A 27,973-nucleotide genomic window follows, 5' to 3' on the forward strand; every position below is an offset into this window, starting at 1 on the left:
TAGGGTCAAATGGGGCCCGATCTTTATGAAATTTGGCAGGGTCATCAAGACTTCTATAAAACTTAGTTGTGCCGTATTTTATCGATATATCTGTATATTTAACATAATTATGAGCTCAGAAGCCCTTTTCGGGGGTTCTGTTCTATGGGGGCTAGGTGAAATAATGGACCGATTTTAACCATTTTCAATAGGCTTCGTCCTTGGGTCAAATAAAACGTGCGTGCCAAATTTCATCCAATTATCTTGAAAATTCCGACCTGTACCTTGCGCACAAGGTTTACATGGACAGCCAGCCAGACGGACGGACGGACGGACATAGCTTAATCGACTCAGAAAACGATTCTAAGCCGATTGGTATACTTTAAGGTGGGTCTAGGACGAATATTTTTGTATGTTACAAACATCAGCACAAATCCAATATACCCTCCCCACTAAAGTGGTGTAGGGTATAAAAACACCAAGATTTAAACAGCTTAAATCTCTTACAATTCCAAGATTTGTTGAACATTACAAACCCCATTTTCTTTTATATTTGTATAGCGCCCTTAGATATGCCTTAACGATATTTAATAATGTGCATGTATGCATGTGTGTGAAAGATTTAAGGATTTTCAAAATACATATATATAATTTTGTTCTACACAAATTGTTTTTAGGGGCAGGACCTAGTATGGGAGATATGACCAATTATAGACCGATCGTAAAATATTATTTAAGCAAAATTTCTGTACATAAAAAATATATATCAGTCAAATTTTGTATCTATATCGTAATTTAGTAATAAGTAATGTGTGTTCAAGTGATTTTCTGAAGGGACACTTGCATGGGACCGACCGCACCCATGTTATAGACCGATCATGAAAAAATCTTGAAATAGAATTTTTGTATACCAAACTAATATTTGTGCCAAATTTTGTATCAATAGCTTTATTTGGTAATGAGTAATGTGCGTTTAAGAGATTTTCGTAAAAGGACCTTGTATGGGAGCTAGGACCAATTATGTATATAAAGACAAAATTTCAAAATTCTGTATCTATATCATTATTTGGCAATGAATATTGTGCATTTAAGTGATTTTCGGGAGGTGACCTTGTATGGGAGCTGTGACCAATTATGGACCGATCGGAAAAAAATTCATAGTAATATTTCTATATGTGAGAGCTATATTTGTACCAAACTTTATATGGATATTTTAATTTAGTAATGAGTTATGTGTGTTTAAGTGATTTTCGGGAGGGGACCTTGTATGGGAGCTATGACCAATTATGAACCGATCGGAAAAAAATTTCATAGTAATATTTCTGTATATGTAAGCAATAATTATACCAAATTTTATATGGATATCTTGATTTAGTAATAAGTTATGTGTGTTTAAGTGATTTTCGGGAGGGGACCTTGTATGGGAGCTATGACCAATTATGGACCGATCGGAAAAAAATTTCATAGTAATATTTCTGTGCATATGAGCAATACTTGTACCAAATTTTATATGGATATCTTGATTTAGTAATGAGTTATGCGCGTTTAAGTGATTTTCGGCAAGGGTCCTTGTATGGGAGCTATGACCAATTATGGAGTTATGCGCGTTGAAGTGATTTTCGTTAAGGGTCCTTGTATGGGAGCTATGACCAATTATCGCAAAAAAGTTGCATACAAATATTTCTGTATATATTTCTGCAATACTTGTACCAAATTTTATATGGATATCTTAATTTAGTAATGTGTTATGTGCTTTTAAGTGATTTTCGGGAGGGGCCCTGTATGGGAGCTATGACCAATAATGGACCGATCGGAAAAAACTTTCACAGTAATATTTTTGTGCATATGAGCAATACTTATTCCAAATTTTATATGGATATCTTAATTTAGTAATGAGTTATGCGCGTTTAAGTGATTTTCGGGAGGGGACCTTGTATGGGAGCTATGTCCAATTATGGACCGATCCAAAAAATGTTTTCTCCCAATGAATTCTATTGACATAAGATTTTAATAAAAAATTTAAAATTTTGTGAAGATATCAACATTCTAACGGAAGTTATTAACAAACAAGTTAGAGTGCTATATTCGGCTGAGCCGAATCTTAAATACCCTCCACCAGCTACTTTTATATTAATAGTTTTTTAATTGATCAAATATTTGTAGAAATAAGTTTTCTCAAGTCTTAAATAGAACAAGTAAGAAAGTATAGTCGGGCGTGGCCGACCATATGATACCCTACACCAGTTATGAATATTAACTGTGATTTATTTTGCATAATAAAGCATTTATCTTCAATATTCCCTTGTTCCGATACATTTAAGCAATTTATGGATGAAAAACTAATTTTCTGAAAGAGGCTTTATATGGGGGCTAGGGGCAAATATGGACCAAGCCCTATAAAATTTTGTGAATATATTTATATTTACGTAATATTTTATTGTGCTGAATTTCATCGCGATATTTGTGTTTATAAGTTAATTTGGGACATTCAAGTAATTTTCTGAAGGGGACTTTGTATGGGAGCTAGGGTCAAATGGGGCCCGATCTTTATGAAATTTGGCAGGGTCATCAAGACTTCTATAAAACTTAGTTGTGCCGTATTTTATCGATATATCTGTATATTTAACATAATTATGAGCTCAGAAGCCCTTTTCGGGGGTTCTGTTCTATGGGGGCTAGGTGAAATAATGGACCGATTTTAACCATTTTCAATAGGCTTCGTCCTTGGGTCAAATAAAACGTGCGTGCCAAATTTCATCCAATTATCTTGAAAATTGCGACCTGTACCTTGCGCACAAGGTTTACATGGACAGCCAGCCAGACGGACGGACGGACGGACATAGCTTAATCGACTCAGAAAACGATTCTAAGCCGATTGGTATACTTTAAGGTGGGTCTAGGACGAATATTTTTGTATGTTACAAACATCAGCACAAATCCAATATACCCTCCCCACTAAAGTGGTGTAGGGTATAAAAACACCAAGATTTAAACAGCTTAAATCTCTTACAATTCCAAGATTTGTTGAACATTACAAACCCCATTTTCTTTTATATTTGTATAGCGCCCTTAGATATGCCTTAACGATATTTAATAATGTGCATGTATGCATGTGTGTGAAAGATTTAAGGATTTTCAAAATACATATATATAATTTTGTTCTACACAAATTGTTTTTAGGGGCAGGACCTAGTATGGGAGATATGACCAATTATAGACCGATCGTAAAATATTATTTAAGCAAAATTTCTGTACATAAAAACTATATTTCAGTCAAATTTTGTATCTATATCGTAATTTAGTAATAAGTAATGTGTGTTCAAGTGATTTTCTGAAGGGACACTTGCATGGGACCGACCGCACCCATGTTATAGACCGATCATGAAAAAATCTTGAAATAGAATTTTTGTATACCAAACTAATATTTGTGCCAAATTTTGTATCAATAGCTTTATTTGGTAATGAGTAATGTGCGTTTAAGAGATTTTCGTAAAAGGACCTTGTATGGGAGCTAGGACCAATTATGTATATAAAGACAAAATTTCAAAATTCTGTATCTATATCATTATTTGGCAATGAATATTGTGCATTTAAGTGATTTTCGGGAGGTGACCTTGTATGGGAGCTGTGACCAATTATGGACCGATCGGAAAAAAATTCATAGTAATATTTCTATATGTGAGAGCTATATTTGTACCAAACTTTATATGGATATTTTAATTTAGTAATGAGTTATGTGTGTTTAAGTGATTTTCGGGAGGGGACCTTGTATGGGAGCTATGACCAATTATGAACCAATCGGAAAAAAAATTTCATAGTAATATTTCTGTATATGTAAGCAATAATTATACCAAATTTTATATGGATATCTTGATTTAGTAATAAGTTATGTGTGTTTAAGTGATTTTCGGGAGGGGACCTTGTATGGGAGCTATGACCAATTATGGACCGATCGGAAAAAAATTTCATAGTAATATTTCTGTGCATATGAGCAATACTTGTACCAAATTTTATATGGATATCTTGATTTAGTAATGAGTTATGCGCGTTTAAGTGATTTTCGGCAAGGGTCCTTGTATGGGAGCTATGACCAATTATGGAGTTATGCGCGTTGAAGTGATTTTCGTTAAGGGTCCTTGTATGGGAGCTATGACCAATTATCGCAAAAAAGTTGCATACAAATATTTCTGTATATATTTCTGCAATACATGTACCAAATTTTATATGGATATCTTAATTTAGTAATGAGTTATGTGCTTTTAAGTGATTTTCGGGAGGGGGCCCTGTATGGGAGCTATGACCAATTATGGACCGATCGGAAAAAACTTTCACAGTAATATTTTTGTGCATATGAGCAATACTTATTCCAAATTTTATATGGATATCTTAATTTAGTAATGAGTTATGCGCGTTTAAGTGATTTTCGGGAGGGGACCTTGTATGGGAGCTATGTCCAATTATGGACCGATCCAAAAAATGTTTTCTCCCAATGAATTCTATTGACATAAGATTTTAATAAAAAATTTAAAATTTTGTGAAGATATCAACATTCTACCGGAAGTTATTAACAAACAAGTTAGAGTGCTATATTCGGCTGAGCCGAATCTTAAATACCCTCCACCAGCTACTTTTATATTAATAGTTTTTTAATTGATCAAATATTTGTAGAAATAAGTTTTCTCAAGTCTTAAATAGAACAAGTAAGAAAGTATAGTCGGGCGTGGCCGACCATATGATACCCTACACCAGTTATGAATATTAACTGTGATTTATTTTTCATAATAAAGCATTTATCTTCAATATTCCCTTGTTCCGATACATTTAAGCAATTTATGGATGAAAAACTAATTTTCTGAAAGAGGCTTTATATGGGGGCTAGGGGCAAATATGGACCAAGCCCTATAAAATTTTGTGAATATATTTATATTTACGTAATATTTTATTGTGCTGAATTTCATCGCGATATTTGTGTTTATAAGTTAATTTGGGACATTCAAGTAATTTTCTGAAGGGGACTTTGTATGGGAGCAAGGGTCAAATGGGGCCCGATCTTTATGAAATTTGGCAGGGTCATCAAGACTTCTATAAAACTTAGTTGTGCCGTATTTTATCGATATATCTGTATATTTAACATAATTATGAGCTCAGAAGCCCTTTTCGGGGGTTCTGTTCTATGGGGGCTAGGTGAAATAATGGACCGATTTTAACCATTTTCAATAGGCTTCGTCCTGCGTGCCAAATTTCATCCAATTATCTTGAAAATTGCGACCTGTAACTTGCGCACAAGGTTTACATGGACAGCCAGCCAGACGGACGGACATAGCTTAATCGACTCAGAAAACGATTCTAAGCCGATTGGTATACTTTAAGGTGGGTCTAGGACGAATATTTTTGTATGTTACAAACATCAGCACAAATCCAATATACCCTCCCCACTAAAGTGGTGTAGGGTATAAAAACACCAAGATTTAAACAGCTTAAATCTGTTACAATTCCAAGATTTGTTGAACATTACAAACCCCATTTTCTTTTATATTTGTATAGCGCCCTTAGATATGCTTTAACGATATTTAATAATGTGCATGTATGCATGTGTGTGAAAGATTTAAGGATTTTCAAAATACATATATATAATTTTGTTCTACACAAATTGTTTTTAGGGGCAGGACCTAGTATGGGAGATATGACCAATTATAGACCGATCGTAAAATATTCTTTAAGCAAGATTTCTGTACATAAAAACTATATTTCAGTCAAATTTTGTATCTATATCGTAATTTAGTAATAAGTAATGTGTGTTCAAGTGATTTTCTGAAGGGACACTTGCATGGGACCGACCGTGAAAAAATCTTGCAATAGAATTTTTGTATACCAAACTAATATTTGTGGCAAATTTTGTATCAATAGCTTTATTTGGTAATGAGTAATGTGCGTTTAAGAGATTTTCGTAAAAGGACCTTGTATGGGAGCTAGAACCAATTATGTATATAAAGACAAAATTTAAAAATTCTGTATCTATATCATTATTTGGCAATGAATATTGTGCATTTAAGTGATTTTCGGGAGGTGACCTTGTATGGAAGCTGTGACCAATTATGGACCGATCGGAAAAAAATTCATAGTAATATTTCTATATGTGAGAGCTATACTTGTACCAAACTTTTTTGGATATTTTAATTTAGTCTACGTAATTTTCGGGAAGGGACCTTGTATGGGAGCTATGACCAATTATGGACCGATCGGAAAAATATTTCATAGTAATATTTCTGTGCATATTAGCAATACCTATTCCATATTTTATATGGATATCTTAATTTAGTAATGAGTTATGCGCGTTGAAGTGATTTTCGTTAAGGGTCCTTGTATGGGAGCTATGACCAATTATGGACCGATCGCAAAAAAGTTGCATACAAATATTTCTGTATATATTTCTGCAATACTTGTACCAAATTTTATATGGATATCTTAATTTAGTAATGAGTTATGTGCTTTTAAGAGATTTTCGGGAGGGGACCCTGTATGGGAGCTATGACCAATTATGGACCGATCGGAAAAAACTTTCACAGTAATATTTTTGTGCATATGAGCAATAATTATTCCAAATTTTATATGGATATCTTAATTTAGTAAAGAGTTATGCGCGTTTAAGTGATTTTCGGGAGGGGACCTTGTATGGGAGCTATGTCCAATTATGGACCGATCCAAAAAATGTTTTCTCCCAATGAATTCTATTGACATAAGATTTTAATAAAAAATTTAAAATTTTGTGAAGATATCAACATTCTAACGGAAGTTATTAACAAAAAACTCATTTTCCGGGAATATGTACTTTTGTATGGGAGGTATATGAAATTATGGACCGATTCTGGCAATTTTCAGCAGGAATCAATATCTTGTGTTGAAACGGACGTATGATGACTTTCATGAAATTATCTTGCATAGTTTTCGAGAAAATTACATCAGAATGTGTAAAAAATGCTTATTTTTTTCGGAGTTCTTTTAAATTTTGATTCATAACGTTTCCCGATGTGAACCGATTTTGCTCATTTTCAATACCAAACTGTACCGGATAATAGTGAATATTTTGGGTGAATTTGGTTAAATTATATTGCTTCGTTTTAACGTGAGCGTGTTTTACACAGACAGACAGACAGACGGACATAGCTAAATCGACTCAGAATTTCATAAGGACCCAGAATATATTTATTTATTTATTTATTTATTTATTTATTTATTTATTTATTTATTCATTATTACAATACAAAGCCTATAAGGCCAAAATATAAACATGTATTGCTTAGCAATAAAAATCCTGAGTATCTGACAATAGGTAAATAACAATGTATGTATCTAATAGCTACAATCATACACACATAAACATAATTGGCTCCCCAGCCATAAACAATAAAAAGAAAATTCATAAAGTTAAATAAAATATCAGTTAACAAGTCCCAATAAGAAGTAATACTCATACAATAATAAAAATGTAATAAACAGATACATCAGATCACAAATGACTTAGCTTTAAGCAACATATTATGATATTAATATCACCAGAACCGCTCAAGTGAAACTAGCAAAGTAACTCAAAAGTTTGAGACGGAAAACATTGTTGGAGTGAGAAAAGATTCTTAATTCGTAAGGCAAGCCATTCCAAAAACGCGCAATTCTGACTGTAAATGATCTCTCAAAGCTTACTTTGAAAATTCTTGGAATAAAAAGCTGAGGATATCTAGAAGACCTCAGAAATATAAATTTATTACGTAAACCAGACGGAAAGCCATTTCTAATAACATTATAAAATAGAGTTAAATTTCTATATTTCACAAAGTCACTGAACGAACAACGAAGAAACTGACAAACATAAGCCGATATATGATTTCGGCGTCTAACATTATACACAAACCTTACAATCATATTAACTATACGTCTTAACTTAGCAAGTGTAGTCACAGATGACCCCGATACAACCTCAAGGCAATAAATAACCTGAGGCATCATAAGAGCATGAGCCAGTTTTAATTTAATGTTCAAAGGAAAATATACATTAGTTAAAAAAATTTTACGAAGGATACCACAGATTTTACCAGACATTAAGTCAACATGATAACAAAAAGAAAGATTATTATCAGTTATCAGTTAACAAGTCCCAATAAGAAGTAATACTCATACAATAATAAAAATGTAATAAACAGATACATCAGATCACAAATGACTTAGCTTTAAGCAACATATTATGATATTAATATCACCAGAACCGCTCAAGTGAAACTAGCAAAGTAACTCAAAAGTTTGAGACGGAAAACATTGTTGGAGTGAGAAAAGATTCTTAATTCGTAAGGCAAGCCATTCCAAAAACGCGCAATTCTGACTGTAAATGATCTCTCAAAGCTTACTTTGAAAATTCTTGGAATAAAAAGCTGAGGATATCTAGAAGACCTCAGAAATATAAATTTATTACGTAAACCAGACGGAAAGCCATTTCTAATAACATTATAAAATAGAGTTAAATTTCTATATTTCACAAAGTCACTGAACGAACAACGAAGAAACTGACAAACATAAGCCGATATATGATTTCGGCGTCTAACATTATACACAAACCTTACAATCATATTAACTATACGTCTTAACTTAGCAAGTGTAGTCACAGATGACCCCGATACAACCTCAAGGCAATAAATAACCTGAGACATCATAAGAGCATGAGCCAGTTTTAATTTAATGTTCAAAGGAAAATATACATTAGTTAAAAAAATTTTACGAAGGATACCACAGATTTTACCAGACATTAAGTCAACATGATAACAAAAAGAAAGATTATTATCCAGAGTAACACCCAAACACTTATGCCGAACAACATTCTCAATTAAAACATTACCAAGATAAAAGTTCATATCAGTTAAAACGTCGTCAGTACCAAATAGAATAGCCTTAGTTTTTGTAGGATTAATGGCAAGTGAATTATTGGAAGTCCACTCTACAACACGATTAAGGCAACAATTAACATTATTAACAAACGATTGAGAAGTAGATTCACGAACACCATTGAACAAAAGAAAAACATCATCAGCATACAAAAATGTTTCACAGGACACTGAATTGGTACACAAATACAGATCATTTACATATAGAATAAATAACAAAGGTCCTAAAACAGAGCCCTGCGGAACAACTGAATGCAGATGACATAGACTAGAATGCACACCATTAAAATCAACAAATTGCGACCGATCAGACAAGTATGACATAATAAGTTTACAGGCAGACATGGAAAAATTAAATTGACATCTAAGTTTACTAATCAACGTGGAATGACACACAGAGTTAAAAGCTTTAGATAAATCCAAAGATACCAAAGCACTCAATTTATTGACATTCATATTATATCTAATTGAGTCAGTAAGAGAAAGCAATAAAGTAGTCGTACTAAAACCACGACGAAAAGCAAATTGGGATTCATAAAAACTTGATCTAACAGAACAAAGTATTTGATCATTTATCAAATGTTCAACAACTTTTGATAGTGCAGGTAAAATAGAAATGGGTCTAAGGTCACCAGGGTCATTAACAGTTTTTGATTTGGGAATGGGCACAACTCGCGCTGTCTTCCAAGAAACTGGGAACTCAGACGTAGTAAAAATATGATTAATAAGATTTAATAGGATATTAGAAATATAAGAAAATATTAGTTTTAAAAATCTTATCGGAATGCAATCAGGACCAATAGAGCCAGACTTAACCTTGCCTAGAGCCTCAGAAACCTCAAATTCATCCACACAGCGAAAAGAGAAATTATCAGCCAAATCACCAATATCATTAAAAACAAAATCATTCTGGTTAACAAAATTCGGATCGCCTTCCCAGACAGCACCATTATCATCACCAGTACATCCAGAATTTCTTAAAAGCTTCCATAAACCAGCCATATCTAACCTACCAAAAAGATGTGAAAAATATTTTCTTCTTTCCTTCCGTATAACATTTTTAGCCCTATTACGAAGCTTGCAGTACATTCTCCAATTATCAACAGTCCGGTCCAAGCGATAATTCATATACGCCATATCTCTTAAAGACCTAGCAAAAGATATATCACGAGATTTCATCCAAGAATTATCATCATTAACAATCAGCTTCTTTACAATAGGAACAAATGAAAAAAGACTAGCAATAAGAATAGAAAAATGATCAAACTTCGTATTAATTGAAATATAATTAAGAATTAGTCCAATATCAAAATCATTAAGACACGAAAGAAGTCCATTCCAATCTATATTATTGTAGTCCCTATATTCAATGTATTTCCTTATTGATGTCGTATTAAAATCAAAACAAGAAAAGATTAGAGCATGATCTGTTAATGATGGGCATTGCACTTGATCAGAATAGACGTAATTAGCAGCATTACTTAACAAGAAATAGGCTAACAAAGACGTGGTGTCATTGGCTAAGTCATAGTGAGTAGGTTTAGAATTGTGCATAACCGACAAACTAGACCGTACACAGAATGATCTCAAGATATTTGATTTAGAAAAGTTAAATAGATTACAATTAAAATCACCAGCCACAATGATATTAAAATATCTAGAAAATAGGTAATGATGACAGTCATCAAAAACATTAAGATCCCCACTAGGTAGATACACAACACCAAATAAGATCTTAACATTACCAATAAACAATTCAATAAAGAGTGACTCACAACACCCAGCAACAAAACCCTTAAAAACCGATTTGAACTTAAACTTATTAGATAAAAATATGCCAACACCAACACCCCTTGAAGGACGATCACTTCTACAAAAAACATAGCCCGGAATTGAAATCGCACGATTAGATACAGTCTTATCCAGCCACGTCTCAGAAACAGCAAATACATCAAACGAATTACCTATAATAGACTTTAATTCATCAAACTTTATAGAGTTAGAAGCAGGTCTCATACTCCTACAGTTCAAATGACCAATTTTAAGTGTGTTGCGATAGCCTTGTAGGATATTATGTATATAAGTATTACAACTTACAACAGGACCCATATTTTCATTAAAAGACATCAAGAATAAGTATAAGTGTTATAGCAGGGAACCAAAACATGTCAAATGTATGTACAAAAAACAATATATTAATAAAAAATTTCATAAAAAATTAAACAATATCAACATCAAAATATACGTTCAGCTGATGTCAAGAAAATGAGATCAAAAAGAAAAATATAAATATAATACTGTACTACATTCACATATTCATATTAATAAAGCTAAAGAGATCATGATTCAGAACAGTTGATGCATTTCGTACTAAATGTACTAAAAGTAAACACAGCATAAACAAAAAGCAACAACAACAAAAATAAAATTAAATAAATAACTTCTCCTACTCCAACATGAATATGTAAATCTAGTAATTAAGATAATCCAAAAGCATATGTGTAAAATTAAAATTATTTAAAAAAATTGTTTAAAAAAATTGTAAGCTTAATAGTCAATTACACAAACAAAACCTCAGGTTAAATGAAATTGAGGTCAAAAATCCAATTAATTGAACTAAATTTCAACAAATTTTATCATACAAAAATAAAATCAAAAATATAACTGAAATTTGGCAACAACTCATAAAATTGTAATAGATTAAGCAAAAAGTAGTGTGTTAACAAATTGAAACCAAACGCCAATTAAAAATGGTGGTGCTTTATAAAATTAATATCAATTTGCAAAATTATCACAAAAATTATAAAAAGTGTGGAAAAAGTGAACAAAAATTAAGAAATTTTGCAGCACAATTTTATGATTCATTTGTATGTAAAAGCAGTGTAATGTGAATCAGTACAAAATTTCATTAGAACAAGGCACAATGCTCAGTGTAATTGACTACAAACTGCAACATGTTGCTAAGATCCCAGTGTGATGAATCTAGATTGAAAAAAAATAACAGATACAACTAAAATTCATAAAACAATTCATCAAACTAGGAACAAAAAATTTAACAACCACTATAAATACGTTAGTTTAGTGAAGCAGGAACATCAACAGCACCAGTTCGGAGTAGTTCAGCACAACCACATGCATCCCGTTCAATAATCATGTTATCAGGTAATGTTAAAATTGCAAAAGGTTTCCCAGCATTAATTAATTTGTATTTACTAATGATTTTATTTTGCCGCAACTTCAAACATAAAGCATTTAGTTTACCAGCCATCGGAGAATAATGTTCATTCAAAAAAACTCGTTTTTTCAGTAAAGAACTAGGAATTTTCTGATCCGTAACAAAGTCGGACGCCATAAGTGGTTGAGACTTTATAGTTTTGAAGTACTCATCCATAATCTTATCTCTAATAAGAGTAGAATTAAATTTCACAAGTATAGATTTCTTCTTGTTGATATAAATAGCCTGATTGATATCTTGCAATGTAATCTGGATATCATAAAAAGATGCCAAGTTAATAATTGTTTCTGCAACATTACCTAGGCAGTCAGGTAAGCCACCAATAATGATATCACATCTATTAAACTTCTTATATAAAGCATTATTTTCCGCTTCTAATGTTGATATCCTCGCATCAGTGCTTGTTTCCACCCGTCGTATTGATTTATTGCAGTCAACAATGTCCGATTTAAGCTCCTTTACACAAGAAGACAGTTCTTTCTTTAAATCGGAAACAGCATCAACAAAAGACTGTCTAATGAAGTCCCGATCATCATTTCCCTTGGAAATAAAGTCATCAAATTTAGTACTCAAATCATCAAACTTTGAATTTAAATTAGTTATTTCTCCACGTAAGCCACCGGCCGCCATATTAGTCTTACATGGCGAACAAATATATGACACAGACTGAAGTTCATCAATTTTTGCCATTTCATCATTAGAAATACCGGCACAAGCTATGCTAGATTGATTGCCAATAATGAGTTTACATACACCACATTTATGAACCTTCTTTCCAGGTGCCATTATTGTTAATCAATTATAATATTATTCTTAAAAATACTTTGCTGTTTAGTTTTAGTATATTATATACTCAATAAAATGGCACAATATAGAAGTATAAAATAGCAGCAGCAACAACAAATCAACAGCAGCCACCGCAGGGAAAATATAATTAACAATTTAGATCCAATGTATACACAACAGCAAAAAATTCCAGGTATTTCACAAAATACAGCAGATTTTCAATATAACTTTTAATAATTTATAATTTTATATTTTTCTTTTAAGTTTAAAATACGAAGAAATAAAAATTCATCAGCTGACGCAAAAAAAAAACGCGTTCACTCAGGCATAGAGTTGCCAGATATTTATATATTTTGTTGAGTCTCAGATGAATATTTCTTGGTGTTACACACGGAATGACAAAGTTATATATACCCTCTATCACCACTGATGGTGGTGGAGGGTATAAAAACTCATTTTCCGGGAATATGTACTTTTGTATGGGAGGTATATGAAATTATGGACCGATTCTGACAATTTTCAGCAGGAATCAATATCTTGTGTAGAAACGAACGTATGATGACTTTCATGAAATTATCTTGCATAGTTTTCGAGAAAATTACATCAGAATGTGTAAAAAATGCTTATTTTTTTCGGAGTTGTTTTAAATTTTGATACATAACTTTTCCCGATGTGAACCGATTTTGCTCATTTTCAATACCAAACTGTGCCGGATAATAGTGAATATTTTGGGTGAATTTGGTTAAATTATATTGCTTCGTTTTAACGTGAGCGTGTTTTACACAGACAGACAGACAGACGGACGGACAGACGGACATAGCTAAATCGACTCAGAATTTCATAAGGACCCAGAATATATCTACTTTGTTGGGTCTCAGATGAATATTTCTTGGTGTTACACACGGAATGACAAAGTTATATATACCCTCTATCACCACTGGTGGTGGTGGAGGGTATAAAAATGCTTATTTTTTTCGGAGTTGTTTTAAATCCCGATGTGAACCGATTTTGCTCATTTTCAATACCAAACTGTACCGGATAATAGTGAATATTTAGGGTGAATTTGGTTAAATTATATTGCTTCGTTTTAACGTGAGCGTGTTTTATACAGACAGACGGACAGACGGACATAGCTAAATCGACTCAGAATTTCATAAGGACTCAGAATATATATACTTTGTTGGGTCTCAGATGAATATTTCTTGGTGTTACACACGGAATGACAAATTTATATATACCCTCTATCACCACTGATGGTGGTGGAGGGTATAACAACAACAACGCTAAACGAAATAAACACACAAAAAAAAAACAAAATACACAACGCAATGAAACCAACAGACATCCAAACATACGAAACTGAATACACCAAAAAACAAAAACAATATACACAAGACACTGAAACATACGAAACGAAATACTCCAAAAAAAGCAAAAACAAAATACAGAACGCAATGAAACCAACAAACATCCAAACATACGAAACTGAATGCACCAAGAAACAAAAACAATATACAAGTTAAGAACAAAAAAATTACAATGAAATTTAAATACTTCAGGTCATTGCACGTTAATGCTTACCTAAGCAAACTAATAACAAAGGTAATAAACTTATGTTGCAATACTTTTAAACATAATTGCTGAGAAATTTATTGAACATTGCATTATTTATTATTTTTAAGTTAAAATATAATTTAGTTCAGTTCAATTTGTAACTCGCAACTTATAACATTAATAAAAATAAAATCGCTTCAGACTTACTAAAGTCTGAAGTTATTTTTTAAAAACTAAAAAATTAAAAATTTAGTTTAATTGGCGCCCGAGCAGGGACCGCGGTTGCCAAAAGGATAACCCAGTACGGTAATAAAATAAATCGTCCTGCACGTCAGCACGTCCCCATGGAGTCTCAAATAATAGGACCGTGGTTACCAAAAGGATAATCCAATACGGCATAAAATTAAATCGTCCTGCAAGACAGCACGTTCCCGCGGTATCCCGAAGAATAGTGAGCAGATACAAAAGGGCCGCCGAGTAGCTGGTTCGTACAGAGGAAAGGGTGTTGGAAACAACTGCCGCTGCTCCACTTATATTTAAGGATGATAAGTTTATATTTAATGTAAGTAAAAGGCATGAAAGGTTTAATTAACAAAAAGTGTAATATAAAAACATAATAACAAGAATCAAGAGTGAAATCAACAAAAGTGTAATAAATCTGAAATATAAAATAATTCAAGAGTTAAAATTATATCCTAGCTAAATCCTAGAAACAAATTCCTTTGTTATAAAAAAAACCTTTTTTAAGTAAATTTTAAATTGATAAAAAAAAATGTTTATAAATTCAAATATTGTGTAGAAAAATTTAAAAAGTAAATAAAAAATAAAATATAAGAGAAAGTATAAATTATTATTGCGTGAAAGAAAATTTAAAGTAAAATAAAAGCAAAATAAAGTAAAGAAAAAATATAAAAGATAAATCAATACTTTGTGAAAATTTTTAAAGAAGATAAAATAAAAAATAAGGATACAGTTTACAGTTTAGATACTAACACTAGATTAAAGAAATATTAAAAAATAATCTAATAAAAATCCCACGGGATTCAATAAACAAATAAAATTCGAGGCTGCGATTCCTACGGGACCCTCCAGTTTCATAATAATAACAAGTTAGAGTGCTATATTCGGCTGAGCCGAATCTTAAATACCCTCCACCAGCTACTTTTATATTAATAGTTTTTTAATTGATCAAATATTTTTAGAAATAAGTTTTCTCATGTCTTAAATAGAAAAACACCAAGATTTAAACAGCTTAAATCTGTTACAATTCCAAGATTTGTTGAACATTACAAACCCCATTTTCTTTTATATTTGTATAGCGCCCTTAGATATGCTTTAACGATATTTAATAATGTGCATGTATGCATGTGTGTGAAAGATTTAAGGATTTTCAAAATACATATATATAATTTTGTTCTACACAAATTGTTTTTAGGCGCAGAACCTAGTATGGGAGATATGACCAATTATAGACCGATCGTAAAATATTATTTAAGCAAAATTTCTGCACATAAAAACTATATTTCAGTCAAATTTTGTATCTATATCGTAATTTAGTAATAAGTAATGTGTGTTCAAGTGATTTTCTGAAGGGACACTGGCATGGGACCGACCGCACCCATGTTATAGACCGATCATGAAAAAATCTTGAAATAGAATTTTTGTATACCAAACTAATATTTGTGCCAAATTTTGTATCAATAGCTTTATTTGGTAATGAGTAATGTGCGTTTAAGAGATTTTCGTAAAAGGACCTAGGACCAATTATGTATATAAAGACAAAATTTCAAAATTCTATATCTATATCATTATTTGGCAATGAATATTGTGCATTTAAGTGATTTTCGGGAGGGGACCTTGTATGGGAGCTATGACCAATTATGGACCGATCCGAAATAAATTTCATAGTAATATTTCTGTGCATATGAGCAATACTTGTACCAAATTTTATATGGATATCTTGATTTAGTAATGAGTTATGCGCGTTTAAGTGATTTTCGTTAAGGGTCCTTGTATGGGAGCTATGACCAATTATGGACCGATCGCAATAGAAATATTTCTGTATATGAGAGCAATACTTGTACCAAATTTTATATGGATATCTTAATTTAGTAATGAGTTATGTGCTTTTAAGTGATTTTCGGGAGGGGGCCCTGTATGGGAGCTATGACCAATTATGGACCGATCCAAAAAATGTTTTCTCCCAATGAATTCTATTGATATAAGATTTTAATTTGTAAAATTTTGTGAAGATATCAACATTCTAACGGAAGTTATTAACAAAAAACTCATTTTCCGGGAATATGTACTTTTGCATGGGAGGTATATGAAATTATGGACCGATTCTGGCAATTTTCAGCAGGAATCAATATCTTGTGTAGAAACGAACGTATGATGACTTTCATGAAATTATCTTGCATAGTTTTCGAGAAAATTACATCAGAATGTGTAAAAAATTCTTATTTTTTTCGGAGTTGTTTTAAATTTTGATTCATAACTTTTCCCGATGTGAACCGATTTTGCTCATTTTCAATACCAAACTGTACCGGATAATAGTGAATATTTTGGGTGAATTTGGTTAAATTATATTGCTTCGTTTTATCGTGAGCGTGTTTTACACAGACAGACGGACAGTCAGACGGACGGACGGACAGGCGGACATAGCTAAATCGACTCAGAATTTCATAAGGACCCAGAATATATATACTTTGTTGGATCTCAGATGAATATTTCTTGGTGTTACACACGGAATGACAAAGTTATATATACCCTCTATCACCATTGATGGTGGTGGAATATGTACTTTTGCATGGGAGGTATATGAAATTATGGACCGATTCTGGCAATTTTCAGCAGGAATCAATATCTTGTGTAGAAACGAACGTATGATGACTTTCATGAAATTATCTTGCATAGTTTTCGAGAAAATTACATCAGAATGTGTAAAAAATTCTTATTTTTTTCGGAGTTGTTTTAAATTTTGATTCATAACTTTTCCCGATGTGAACCGATTTTGCTCATTTTCAATACCAAACTGTACCGGATAATAGTGAATGTTTTGGGTGAATTTGGTTAAATTATATTGCTTCGTTTTATCGTGAGCGTGTTTTACACAGACAGACGGACAGTCAGACGGACGGACGGACAGGCGGACATAGCTAAATCGACTCAGAATTTCATAAGGACCCAGAATATATATACTTTGTTGGATCTCAGATGAATATTTCTTGGTGTTACACACGGAATGACAAAGTTATATATACCCTCTATCACCATTGATGGTGGTGGAGGGTATAAAAAAAATATAATAAATAATAATAACAATAACACTACATAATAAAAAAAGTTAGCCATCTCATATTCCTTGTTAAAATGTCAAACCCAAGTAATTTAATCTGGCCACCTGTAGTGAGCGTACAGGAAAATCAGGCACCATTTAATATGAGGGATTTAGAAATGGAAATTAGGAGAATGATCACTGAGGCAATACAAGAACAAGTTAGAAATCCTGACAATGCTAGGAATCAGGTGATTGACCAAGATCCGCAACATAGGGCACAACTAAATGATTTGGACAGGGTACCTGAGGTAGTCAGAAGCCTAAGAGAATTTACAGGACAACCAGGAGAATATAGTTCCTGGAGGAAGTCTGTTGAGCGAATTTTGAACATTTACAAACATTTAAGGGGAACACCCAAATACTTTGGAATCCTTAGCGTAATAAGGAATAAAATTGTTGGCAGTGCAGATGCCATATTAGAATCGTTCAATACACCCTTGAACTGGGAAAGTATTTCTCACTGCTTAACTCTGCACTATGCAGATAAGGGAGATGTTAATAACCTCGAATATCAGTTAACTTTAGAAAAAGATTTAGAATCAAAAGAAGTTACTGAAGATTCAAATAAAACAAACAATTCAAAGCAAGATTCTTCACTCAAAAACACTGAAACTGAACAAAATGAACTTGAACAATCTGAAAGAAAAGATAAAGAATCCCAATCGAAGCCTCAGCTTGAAGGATCTAATATAGTATTACACTACTCCTCCTGTGAAGATTTGGAAGCATCAAAGACGCAAACTGACGATATAAAATCCGAAACAGAAGAAACTAAAGATGAATCAGTTAAATCCGAAGATTACACTGATAGTAGTGATACACGATATTTGAAAAATCTATGTTTAACGAAAAATTTAAAAGTATTAGTACGGAAATTACGTCCTTCAGATTTAACAGATTTAAGGCAACCTATAGTAAAGGTACGACGTGTTAACTATGAAAAATACATCGCCGAGTTTAGAGCTAAACGAAGGCGAAAGGTTGGAAGAGCTTATGTTGATATCGACGACAATTTTAATTCGAACAAAAGCTACGACACCAATAGCAGTTCCTCTGATGCCTATCAACCGCCAAAAGTTAAAAGAAAGAAAATACGATAGACATCCTAATAAGTCAAATATATCACCTACTCCAATCTCATAATATGCAGGAGAAATACTACACGTAGATATTTGGTCCACTGAAAAACATTTAACACTAACTGCAATAGACAAGCTTACAAAATACGCACAGGCAACAGTTATAAATTCTAGGTCAATAGCAGATATTAGAGAACCATTAAGGAAAATATTATTTAATTTGGTGTCCCCAGAATGGTAGTTGTAGATAACGAAAAATCTTTAAATTCAGATTCAATTTTATATATGCTTGAAGATCAGCTGAACATAAAAGTTTTCAAGACTCCTCCCTACAAAAGTACCGTCAATGGCCAAGTGGAACGATTTCATTCCACATTGTCAGAAATTATGCGTTGTCTTAAAACAGAAAAGACACATAGGACCTTTGAAGAATTACTAGACAGAGCGGTTTATGAATATGATTGCACCATACACTCAACAACAGGCAAAAAACCCATAGAATTATTCTTTGGAAGAAGAGTTAGAACTATTCCAGAACAATATGAAAACGCAAGAAAGGAGAATATAGAAGCCATAGTCAAGAAACAAGCAAAAGACATTGAAAATCATAACAAAAAACGAAACCCTTTTAAAGACTATATCCCAGGTCAGAAAATTTATGTAAAAAATAATAAAAGATTAGGATCTAAATTGTCACCAAGATATAAAGAGGAAATAGTGAAAGAAAATAACAAGAGTACGGTATTAACAGAATCTAACAGAACGGTTCATAAAGACCATATAAAAAATTAATATTTCAAACAAATTCACATACTATTTTGTTTCAAAACATTGGATGAGCTAACAAGTAATAATATAATAAGAAATACATTTCCAAATCTATACGAAAATATAATTCTATTTTGAAATGAAAATATTGAAATAAATAAAATAAGATTAACAAAGCTAGGAATTATAAATGTTTGTTAAATAAAAAAAAGAAATAAAATTTGTAATGAATCAATAAAAATAACATGTATGTCTTTATTTTAGTAAAATTGAAAAACAATTAGAATGATCAAATATAAATAATACAATTATTTTATTAATAAAATTTATAATACAAGACAAAACTATAAAAAAAAATTGTAAAATCAATTGCATATAAATAATAATGTAACAAATAAATAATAAAAATGTTTTTTAATGAAAATTAAACTTATGAAAAAAAGAAAATTGTAAAATTTTTATAACTAAAATTTATAAAGAACAAATGTATTAGATTTAAGTAAAGAAAATTGTATAGCACTGGAAAAATTAAGTTGAAACACCTGTTACGAGAATAAATGAAATACCTTACTTTTGAGTCAATCGAGGACGATCGAATTTAAGGGCGGAGGAGTTAAGAACAAAAAAATTACAATGAAATTTAAATACTTCAGGTCATTGCACGTTAATGCTTACCTAAGCAAACTAACAACAAAGGTAATAAACTTATGTTGCAATACTTTTAAAACGAAATACTCAATGAATAAGCAGTGTTGTTGTTGTTGTTGCTTATATCAAAGCATGAAAAAAATTGTCTTTTTTATGAAATTTTCAGAGGTTGTCTCGGATTTTTGCTCATATCTCCGGTATTTATGGACCGATTTTGCTGATTTTAAATAGCGATCTTCTCGAAAGCATGTCTAACAGAATTATTGAAGATTCGGATCTCACCGATATCTGTGGTCCTCTAAAAACTGATTTCAACAAACACACAGACGGACAGACAGACGGACATAGCTTAATCAACTCCGCTACCTATAAGGATCCAGAATATATATACTTTATGGGGTCGGAAAATTATATTATAGAAATTACAAACGGAATGACAAACTTATATATACCCTTCTCACGAAGGTGAAGGGTATAAAAATACGTACCATTAACCGTACAAAATTTCAAGCGATTTTCTTTCTATTTGAAAAAGTACAGGCAATTGAAGAAACTCTGAAACGATTATGAAACATTCTGCACAAAATTATGAAAAATTCGGAAGATTTCAAATTCCTTTAAAAATAACAAAATTAAGTTTTTTTCTGTTCTAAAAAATATGAAGAATGACAGAGAAAACAAAACAACTTTTAATTTGACAAACAATTTTGAGTAGTTCATTAAAGAGTAAAACCACCGTTTTTGTCTCATCATTGTTTCTCAAAAATAAATCCATTTATACAAAAGTATGTTTAAACATATTACTTTTATTCATTAGCTTTTATACATTCACACTAAAGTTTTGACTGAATTTAGACACCACTTATTAAATCCGAAGAAACAAAGGTCAAATATCGTTAGATGTACAAAGCAGATACCCAAATAATTTTACTTATTAAAGTATCCACGTCTTCCTTAATTAAAATAAATTTCAGAATTTGTAAATGGTAAATGGAAAAAGTGTGCTGGAGTTATTCAAAATTATTATTTAATTTGAAAAGCGTAGAATACATAAGGCGCTACATACACAGAAAAAAATAAAAATCGTATTTGACTACAAAATTCACAGATCTGAATCCAAAATTATTCAATTTCCAGCCTATAATTTTTTTTGTCTCATTGACTACGACATTTGTAATTTTTTGTCTTGTTTTGGTTTTTTACAGTCGATAAAAAAAAATAATTAAAACGACTAAAATATTACTCAGTAAATTTTTTACTACACAACAAACTTTTTTATCAAACCAAAAAATGTTTTTGTTAATTTTTTTACTTGTTTTTCGATAAAATAATTTGTTGGTTTGATTATAAAATTTGTTAAGTAAGTAGAAAAAAAAATGATAATTATTTTTATTAAGACAACCATTTTTTTTTTGTTGGATTTAATGCCAATTTCAATAAAAATATCATTGATTTGACTAATTTGTTTATCAAACTAGTTTTTTTCCACTCCAAATAATAAAAAAAATTATTTTTACTTTTATTTTATTTAAAAATAAAAATGGGAAAAAGCAAAAGCCGCCAAAGTTATAGCGGTTTAAAGATAAGAGTGTAAAAAAATTCCCAAAATTACATTTTTACATTAAACTCGAAAATATATGCGTGGATATAACCCACAACGAAGGACCCAAAATACAAATTAATTTAACCTAAATATTTTAAATGTTCGTGGATAAATTCGCTTTTTAAGAGTTTTTTCAACCTCTTCCAAAAATATTTTTTAAAAAACTAATTACACATATTTTTATATACTGTTTAACACGATAAATTAATACATTAATTTACAATCATTAAGTAAAAAAATTATGCATTTATATTTGATAGATTAAAAATTATGAGGTTTTAATTAATTTATGCATATATTCGAATGCAATTTTTTTAAAATTGCATTAAATCCAAAATGGTTGTATTTTTTCAAACGGCTTATAGATTTTGCTATACACCTCATTAATAGCAACCTAAAAGAATATAATTTTATTAATTTTAATTAGCAGGAAGGGTGTGTTCCACAAGTTTTTCTTAAAAGAAAAACACTGCACACGAGAAACTTTGATGCAAATATTTTTGTGGTTAGCCAATAACTGCTTGTTTATAATTACCTTCTGCTTCCATTTCTGAATTTAAATGAGTAAATAATATAAAACCCGTTAAAATGAAAATACACATGACCGAACTTTTTTCAATGCATTTAATACAAAATCGTACTTTTTTCTAACGGCTTATCGATGTTGGTATCATTGTCAGCTACCGATTAGTGTTAAGTGTTACCAATTTTAATTAGCGGTTTAGGTGTGCTACGTCGATTTAACTCAAGAAACACCGCGTTTTCCTCTAAAGAGAAATTTTGATGAGATATCTTTTGTAATTAACATATCCCTTTTTATCTACAATTAACTGCTTTTTTCATTTCTAAATTTAAATGAATTATTAATCCAAAAAGCCGTTAAAATGATAACCAGTCCGGTTAATTTAAATTTTGATTTTCATATAAGCATCATTGTCAGCTACCGGTTGATGTATAATGTCCCCAATTTAAATTAGCGGCTTAGGTGTGCTTCATCGATTTATGTTGTGAAAGAAACCCTGCGTATTCAGTCCACGAAAGGCCTTGATTAAATTTTTTTTTGATGCAAACCAATTCTTTCTATATAAAGATTTGTTACTGATAAAATTAAGAATTTAAAATTTGTTTATAATGCGAAAATTCGCTAAAGTTAAAAAAAATTCGCAATTTTTTTGTATTCGTTCTAACATTTTTGCATGCTAATATTTTATCGCGGCTTTATGATTTCAACATGTAGAATTTAAAAGTATTTCGATCACGCGATATTTTGGGTATATTGAAGTTACGCTGTAAGTGTGCTTCGCGAAAAAGCTCTTTTTTCGAAACTTTCACGTTTGTTTTTCCAATATTTAAGCTTCTCCCGTAGTGATACCTTCTAGAGCACATTTTGGAAATATACATCAAACGACGCGTAATTACAATGTCTACTTTTTCTCATATACATAACCGAAGAGCCGCAAATATTATATACAAAAAACTGCAAATTTTGTAAAATTGTATAAATTTGGTTTCAAAGCATTGCGACCACGTAATTCTTTACTTATAAATGGCACAACAATTAAATATGGACTATAGTCATTCAACAAGTGTATACAGCTTACGTTAGCGAAATTGACTTTCTAAGTTGTAAGCCGCCCTCATAATATCAAAAAGTTGTAAAAAAAACTACTTGGTTTCAATCACATTTTTGAGAAACTTTAATTTTTTTCAAAATATTAAACGACAGAAATATTTAATGCATAAAGTTGATTTCTTAAAATCTAAAACAACAAGTCAGAGTGCTATATTCGGCTGAGCCGAATCTTAAGTACCCTCCACCAGCTACTTATACATATATTAATACTTTTCTAATTGATCAAATATTTGTAGAAATAAGTTTTCTCATGTCTTGAATTCTATTACAATTCTATTCTATCTATTCTATTACAATTCCATGATTTATTGAACATTACAAACACCATTTTCTTTATATTTTTAAAGCGCTTAGCGATATTTAGTAATTTGCATGTATGCATGCACAGAAAAAATTTTAGCCAATTTTCTTTCTATTAAATGGATAATTGTTAAAAAATGTAATTTTGAGTAATTTTTTATTTAATTTGATAAATATTTTTATTAATATCGTCGTGTTTTTCTGACAGTGCTATCAATATATAAAAAATAAATATCGGATAAAATCCAAATAATTGCTCTATGTTAAACACATGTTAATATTTGCGCTTTTTTTACAAGTGCATAAAGCGCTACCAAACAGCACTTATAAATAGAAAAATATTTCCATTAAAAATAGTTAAACATTTTTTTACTTAATTCAACAAATGTTTTTGTTGACTTGAAAAGTTTTTTTTGCAGTTCTGGAAAACAAGATGCAGCATGATGAAAAAAAAACGATAAATAGCTGTCAGTGTTGTTGTGTAGTAATTTTAATACTATGAAACAAGCAAAAAAATATCATCAAAATCAAATCTTCATGTAAAAAAAATATAATAAGAAGTTTAACTATATATATTTAAAACGGCAACACCTATTAATTTCGGTTGAATAAAAAACAAAAGAACAAAACAAGTTTAGTTCTTCTTTTGTTTTCGTGGTGACAACATCAATGTTAAAGTGCTAAAAAATTAAACAACAACAACAAAGTGCAACAACAACAACATTTATAACGGTAAAAGCAAGTTGTGTATTAGAAAGAATTGTAAGTAAAACAAAATACAAAACTAACTAAGATTAAAATAAGAAGTGTTTTATGCATTTAAAAAGTGGTGTACTTTAGAAAAAATAATAATTTATAATTAAAAACAGAAAAATGAATGAAATTAAATGTTTTTTGTGTGATACGTTTTTTATTTATCCGTTGGTGACCAAGCGAAGTTTGAAAACTGTTTAGAGAAGTGGAAAGAGACATCTACTCCATTCTTCAAAAGAGATGAAATCCAGTTATCTTCGGATTCTTCACAGAAATCGTCGTTTGTTTCCGTAAAAGAAATTTTATCAAATACATTTAATGGCAAGGAAATCCTAAAATTTTATTCCAAAAATGATATTTTACGTGAGGAACAACGAAATCTTCTTATATCAACTGTAGCTAAATATATAGAAGGTAATGGGATACCTTATACTATATCAGATTGTGCTGATATAGAAAACCAGATATGCAATATTTTCCCGTCAGAACAACTTGTAAGTTTATTCTATAATTGCATAACAGTTTAAAGCTAAAAATAATTAAAAATTTATGTTTTCAGGATTTTTACTCTAACGGTAAACGTGGCAAAATCTATAATAAATTATCAAATTTAAAAAGGCTTTCGAAAGACATTTTTAAAGAAAAATCATCGCCGGAAGAAGATAAAACGTTCGGTTAGTATATACCTAATTTTAATTTAGTAAAAAAATAATTAAATGATTTTTTTCTACTTCTAATTAGAACCAGAAGAAAATGTGGCCGTCACATTGCAGTATTTAAGACTACCTACAATTACTGCGGACGAGTTTGACTTGTACTGGTGCAAATGTGCCCGTTACCGTTTAAAACAGATTTCAGAATCTAAAAGTACTGCCGAAATTTTTCAGATGTGGCCTGAATACAAAAAGCCTTCTGGTTCAAATCTAGTAAGTAACTTTTAAACAACAAAAAAACATTCAAATTCAATTTCTTCATTTACAGATTAATATAGACTTTGAACTGAAATTTCCTTTTGCCAAACAATTTTCTGAAAGATGGTTATGCTATAAAGATAAAGTAATCTACTTGCTACAAAGTAAGATCAGCAACCTTACTATTTCAAAAAAAATGCAACAAATACATACATTTAATGAAGGTATATTATACACTTTTATTTTTGTTAAAAAGTTATACTTTTTAATTATTTGTTTACATATACCTTTTCAGAATCTGTAGTTTTAACAGTACTTTGGAATATACACCATTTATTTCCTCCAACACAAAAAGTCACCTCGGACATGAGTGGGGCAAAAATTCGCAAAAAGTTTTCCGTGCTGGATTCACAGGAAAGTTTTGCAATATTGGCAGAATCCGAAGAAGAAATTGAAATAAAATTAAAACTTCTTATGCTTCAAGGGCCCAAATTATTAATTTCTGGCAACTTAGAAGATATTAAATCAATATTTGTTTACTTCGATGGCAATAAGTATCCATTTTTAACTATTGTAAAAGCATTCGATTTACTTTTTAAAATATTTTTTGTTTTTAATCTTCAGTTTCCCGAGGAATCTGAAATATTTTATAATTTTATTCAAGATTTTTTTTTATGACATGCCCACGTCAAAAAAAATTGTAAAGGTGTCAACACTCAAGCATGAAATCTTAAAAATTAAAGATAATTTTTATAATTGATTTATATTATATAATTTGTATTATTTGTGCCATACAAAAATTAAATATATAATTGTATATATTTTATACTCTTATTTTACTAAGTATATTCATTCTTTGTAATAAATAATGAAAAAAAACAAGTATTTTTATGGGGGTAAAACTGAGTAAAATATTATTTAAATCAATTAAAATGTATATTACTTTTTTTTGCAAAAAGTAATTAATTTATTTACTAAAACAATAAAAATATTAATTGGATATATAAGAAGTTTTAATCACGATGATTATCAAATTAAATAAAAAATTTATTGAATTATAATTTTATTTTCAACCAATATTTTATTTGAAATAATTATTTGTTTTTTTGATATTTTTCAAATTTTCCAATAAAATTGTTTGTTAATATAATATTATTTTAATTGGAAATATTTCTTGAAATTTCCAATGAAAAAAATATCACTCAGTACTTGAATTTGCGAATATTTTCATAGGCTGAAATCTAAAAATTTTTTTACTCAACTGGATGAATTTCGTAATTGAATCGCGTTTTCAATTTTTTCTGTGTGTGTGTAAAAGATTTAAGGATTTTCAAATTTTGTTCTACACAAATTGATAATGCAACGAGTTAACTACGGTTAAAGCGCTTTTAGGGGCAGGACATAGTATGGGAGATATGACCAATTATAGACCGATCGTAAAAAATTTTTTAAGCTAAATTTCTGTTCATAAAAGCTATATTTCAGTCAAATTTTGTATCTATATCGTAATTTAGTAATAAGTAATGTGTGTTTAAGTGATTTTCTGAATGGAACCTTGTATGGGAACGACCGCTCCTATGTTATGAACCGATCGTGAAAAAATCTTGAAATAGAATTTTTGTATACAAAATTAATATTTGGGTCAAATTTTTTATAAATAGCTTTATTTGGTAATGAGTAATGTGCGTTTAAGATATTTTCGTAAAAGGACCTTGTATAGGAGCTATGACCAATTATGTATATAAAGACAAAATTTAAAAATTCTGTATCCATATCATTATTTGGTAATGAATATTGTGCATTTAAGTTATTTTCTGGAGGGGAGCTAGTATAAGAGCTATGGCCAAATATGGACCGATCGTAAAACAATTTTATAGTTTAATTTATGTATATAAGAGCAATATTTTTGCTAAATGTATGGATATCAATATTTTGTAATGAGTTATGTGCGTTTAAGTGATTTTCGGGAGGGAACCTTGTATGGGAGCTATGACCAAAGTTGGACCGATCATGAAAAAATGCTCAAATAACATTTCTGTGTACAAAAGTAGTATTTATGTCAAATGTTTTATGGGTATCACTATTTGATAATGAGTTATGTGCCTTTAAGTGTTTTTCTGAAAGAGACTTTGGGAGCTATGATCAATTATGGACCGATAGGAAAACAAATTCACAATAATATTTGTTTGCGTTTAAGTGATTTTCGGAAGGGGACCTTGTATGGGAGCTATAACCAATTATGGACCGATCGGAAAAAAAATTCACAGTAATATTTTCGTGCATATGTGGATATCTTAATTTTGTAATGAGTTATGTGCGTTTAAGTGATTTTCGGGAGGGGACCTTGTATGGGAGCTATGACCAATTATGGACCGCTCGGAGAAAAATTTCACAGTAATATTTTCGTGCATATGAGCAATACTTGTACCAAATTTTATGTGGATATCTTAATTTTGT

At 30.7% G+C, this 27,973-nt stretch overlaps 1 protein-coding gene across 1 annotated transcript; it reads left to right on the forward strand.

Moving 5' to 3' along the window:
• The first annotated feature begins 19,134 nt into the window (after positions 1-19,134).
• LOC119612917 lies at positions 19,135-26,194 on the forward strand. The gene is made up of 6 exons (XM_037968807.1): positions 19,135-19,546; positions 24,786-25,099; positions 25,165-25,279; positions 25,347-25,531; positions 25,587-25,740; positions 25,812-26,194. Exons 1-6 carry the CDS (start codon positions 19,135-19,137, stop codon positions 26,192-26,194), a joined length of 1,563 nt encoding a protein of 520 aa, XP_037824735.1.
• The last annotated feature ends 1,779 nt before the right edge of the window (positions 26,195-27,973 follow it).

This window comes from Lucilia sericata, unplaced genomic scaffold (genome assembly GCF_015586225.1).
Source record: "Lucilia sericata isolate MDLA Ls3-8-SP2 unplaced genomic scaffold, ASM1558622v1 Contig001873F_arrow, whole genome shotgun sequence".
NCBI lineage: Eukaryota > Metazoa > Arthropoda > Insecta > Diptera > Calliphoridae > Lucilia > Lucilia sericata.

Bases quoted from the DNA above. Each gene is read 5' to 3' on its own strand.
- LOC119612917 (XM_037968807.1), top strand. From the start codon at position 19,135: ATGGTAGTTGTAGATAACGAAAAATCTTTAAATTCAGATTCAATTTTA. The intron at 25,280-25,346 runs GTTAGTATATAC...ACTTCTAATTAG, and splicing joins GGAAGAAGATAAAACGTTCG to AACCAGAAGAAAATGTGGCC. The intron at 25,741-25,811 runs GTATATTATACA...ATACCTTTTCAG, and splicing joins AATACATACATTTAATGAAG to AATCTGTAGTTTTAACAGTA.